General features: G+C 58.9%; 1 protein-coding gene across 1 annotated transcript in view; it reads right to left on the bottom strand.

Moving 5' to 3' along the window:
- Nucleotides 1-4,001, bottom strand: part of HSPA12B (heat shock 70kD protein 12B) — a gene marked incomplete at its 3' end in the record, with an annotated part of 14,964 nt that continues 10,963 nt past the window's right edge. Inside the window, exons 6-11 of the mRNA XM_010836625.1 lie at nt 3,383-3,557; nt 2,790-2,876; nt 2,266-2,370; nt 1,899-2,157; nt 1,195-1,298; nt 1-575 (exon numbers count right to left, since the gene is read on the bottom strand). Of these exons, the coding sequence (XP_010834927.1) occupies nt 1-575; nt 1,195-1,298; nt 1,899-2,157; nt 2,266-2,370; nt 2,790-2,876; nt 3,383-3,557 (1,305 nt within the window). The remainder of the gene's footprint in view (nt 576-1,194; nt 1,299-1,898; nt 2,158-2,265; nt 2,371-2,789; nt 2,877-3,382; nt 3,558-4,001) is intronic.

A 4,001-nucleotide genomic window follows, 5' to 3' on the forward strand; every position in this document is an offset into this window, starting at 1 on the left:
GCCAAACTGCATGGCAGCGCGGATCTCGCGGCGGCCGGGGGGCGCTCCGGCGGCGTCAGGGCCTCCCTCGGCTGGCTCAAGCTCGAGGCTGAGCGCGCCACACTTGCGCACTCCTGGGTCGGTGATGAAGCGCGCGTCCTCCGCGGCGCAGCAGTACAGGTTGATGAGCACTCGCCGCTGTCCTGGGCGCGCTGGGCAGTAGCTGCGCCGCACCTCCTCGCCCAGGGCCACCGATTGTTCGGCGGCCACGAAGCGCTCAAAAACATCGGTGCACCAGCGGCGACCGTCGCGAACCAGCAGCTTGTCAGGCGGGTGAACACCAGCCACGAAGCGGTTGAGCACGCCCACACCGTATGTGAGCGGCGATCTACGCACCCGAACCACTCCTGGCGCCTGCCCAAAAAGCACTGCGCCTTTGAGGATGGTGAGGGCTACGTCGTGCGGAACCACCACACGCAGGCCACGGGCGCCCAGAGCTGCCTGCACCGCGTGCTGCAGCATAGCCGACTCGGCGAAGCCGCCCACCAGGAACAGCAGTTTGACACCCTGCACCTCAGGGCGCTCCAGCAGTGCTTCTGCGGGGACGGGTGGGGGAGGGGGTAAGGAGGACGTACGGGGAGTGGGCCACTGAGGCTACCGCTGCGCAGCCACTGGCGCTTCCCTTCTGCCCTCCTGTATGCCTGGGGCAACGAGAAACTAGCCATTTCACTATAAAACCTTAGCCTGGCTTGGATGAAGGAAAACACAGAGCACTTTCATGAGGGACTCTGCCAGCCTCATAGCCTCTGCTTCCTCAACACTATCTCGCTTTCCCACTACACTGTGGAGGGCTTGAGTAAGGGTGTGAATTTACACGTATTAAATGCCTACTGCGTGCAAGACATTGTGCTCACTTTCTAGATACTTAGACTCGTTTAAATCACTGTGATAACAGTGAAGTGGTCCATAACAGTTTGGGAGGGACCTAATACTACCTGGGGAGTCAGCCACTAGAGTTTCTTTAACCTGGCAAGACTACACATCGTCCTATTTCTTAATCCCCACGGCACTACATCCTCCAGGTATTCCCGATGATTCTGGGTCTCATTCCAGTGTATGGATTTGGGGAGGTTTCCAGGTACTAATCGGGGGAAATACTCTTGCATATGGGTGTGTATGCTAAGGTGAATGAATGACCCAAGCTTAGGCGCTCACCTATGTGCTGGATGATCCCGCTGACGGTGGGCTGAAAGAGTTCGTTCATGGCCTCACAAGTCATCCTGAGCATCCCATGTGAGGACCACTTCACGAAGTTCACGCTGTAGATGGTGAAGGAGGCACAGGCCCATGGGTCAGGGTCCAGGTCCTACCTCTATTCCAGGCCAAAATACCTGGGCACATTCTGTATTGTGCCAACCACACTTCTAGGGGCTTTAGACTCAAGTCTGTTCCAGGTCCAGACATGAGGTCCCAGGAGAGGAGCCTCCTTTTGCCTCAAGCAGAGGAACACAGACCGGTTGGTTGGCAGGTGTGTGTGTGCGTGTGTGTGTGTGTGTATGTGAGAGTAGGTAAGGCTGTGGGGAATATAAGATAGATTTTGGCCTTTCCGGAGAAGGCAGTGGCAGCCCACTCCAGTATTCTTGCCTGGAGAATCCCAGGGATGGGGGAGCCTGGTGGGCTGCCGTTCATGGGGTCGCACGGAGTTGGACATGACTGAAGCGACTTAGCAACAGTATGGGCCTTTCCCTGGGGGCTCAGGATTCTCTTGCCTCAGTTTGGGCTGCAGATTTCAGCTGGGGTCCTCATGCCCCTCCCCCTGCCTCCACCTGGGCTGGCATGACTTGTGCCTGGGCCAGATCAAGTGGATCCCCTGCCTCCTGGGGCCCGCACCTTCCCCTGTAGGGCGGTGCCCCGCTCACCTGCTCTTGCGCAGGGCCGTCTCCACATTGTGGCCTCCCTGCTTACGGTAGAAGTCAATGAAGGAGAACGGTAGGGAGATGTTGAGCGCCCCTGTACGGTGCGGGCCTGCAGTGCGTTTGCGGGCCTCGAAGGCTATAGTCAGATCCACCCAGGCTGCTGGACGTTGCCTTTTGAAGGTGGTGATGAAGTCCTCACCGAAGATGCGGCCCAGCAGCTGCTCGAAAGCCAGGTCCACGCCCACCGCACCACAGGGGCCGCCTGGCATCCAGCAGAGAAGGAAGAGGGCAACAGTGCTCATTCCGCTGCCAGGAGGTGTTGGCAGGGCAAGGGCGCTCTGGGTACCAAGGGTGCTGCCTGGCTACTCACCAGACGCCTTGTAGAGCTCCTTGAGGGTGCCATGGGGCTGCTCCAGCTGGTGCACAGTCAGGTCCACTGTGCCTCCCCCACAGTCTGCCACCACATAGCGATCTCCTGTGGGGGCAAGCATGAGCACACACTTGTGGCAGTTTAGCTCTGGACCCTCTGGAGACTCAACCAGCCTTCAGCCCTGCCCCAGGTCCTGACCCCTGTCTGCAGGGCTGTGGGGGTTACGTTGAAAGGGGCTTCAGGTCACCGGGTAGGGGCACAAGGTGTGAGGGAAAATGATTCCAGGTTCTGCAGCTCCACCTGCAGAGCATCCCCTGGAGGAAGGGGGTTTAGTGGCATGGCTGTGAGTGGGGGTGGGAGTGCAGGCGATGGTGAGGGGACTACCAGCTTAGGTACAGTTGATGGAGTTGGAAGGGGCAGGGTTCCTAGAGGCTGGAGCTGACTTCGGGAATGTTTTCCCACCTTCAGTATCTGGTATTCCACAGGGCCCAAGGAATATCCCTCCATTGCCCTTCCCTCCCCACCTGCTTGCAGATCAGCCCACAGCTCTCCAACACCCGACTCCACCAGGAATGTCCGGCTGTGGCGGGATCTTCGAAGCTGCTCTCGGGCTGAGTGTTGAGGGACAGCAGGACAGTCAGGTCAGGAGGCTGCAAGACCTTGCCTTAATATAGAGGGGCTCAGGCCATGGCAAAATCAGAATTAGGCAGGTCTAGAGGAACTGGGGAGGAGGGGAGAGCCTGAGACCTGTCCCTATCATAGAAGGTTGACACAGCAGTCTCAGTGCCTAGTCCTGGCAGCAGGAGCCTGGGGCTGGTGGGGGTGGGGGGACAGCTGACATGCCAGGAGGGGAGGGAAAACTGATCAGTGCTGTTTAAGGGAAAGCTGAAGACCTCCACCTTCAGCTCAGAGTACCTTTGTCAGTAACCCCAGCACCTCTTCCTAGGGTAGGCTGTCACCACCCCTACCACCCCTAGCCCCACCCCCACTCCCCACCTCAGATTCAGGGTTGGATTGAGTCCTCCCATCCTCAGACAGTGCTACTCCAGGGCACGGCATAGTCTTCAGCGCCTGCCTCCAAGGCCACCACTAGGCAGCACCCCTGGGGTTGGCTCACCCTGACGGAAGCTGGAGTCAATGGAGCGGCGTTCGCCCAGGCACCCTCTGCCTGGAGCTCGGCTACTCAGATCCACGAGCTGGTGCAGACGCAGCTTGCGGCAGTAGACAGAGGCAGCCTCAGGCTCCAGGGCGATGAGTAATTGCTCTGCATCCTCTCTCGACACCAGTCCAGCCTGAGGATGGTGGTTGGCAGGGTTGGGGAGCATCATGGACCAGGCATCACACTGAAATGGCACCTCAGTGCAGGCAACCAAGGCTTGTGGGGCTCCTATCTCCTCCCCATTATACCGCAGCCACGCTAGGCCTCTCAAGGCCCTTCCATGCTGCACAGATTTGGAGCTGTCTCAGAGCCACCCTATGACCAGGCTTGGGGTGGAAGGGATGGCTGTAGCCAAGGATGCCATGGGGTTGCCCAGCAGGGAGGGACCTTAGACTGAATGAAAACCTAGAGCACCTGGGATCTGCCCCAGGCTGCCCAAGGTGGCCTGGGCTGCAGGAAGGTCCCCTTCATAAGTCCTGGGTTAGCAGCTGACCACTGGCTGAGGGGGTTAGTGGAGACTCCAGAACAGTGTATTAGGGGGTATAATGGCCAGACCATCAATCAGAAGGGATGGTGG

Source organism: Bison bison, unplaced genomic scaffold, assembly GCF_000754665.1.
Source record: "Bison bison bison isolate TAMUID 2011002044 unplaced genomic scaffold, Bison_UMD1.0 scf7180017864063, whole genome shotgun sequence".
In the NCBI taxonomy this organism is placed as follows: Eukaryota; Metazoa; Chordata; class Mammalia; order Artiodactyla; family Bovidae; genus Bison; species Bison bison.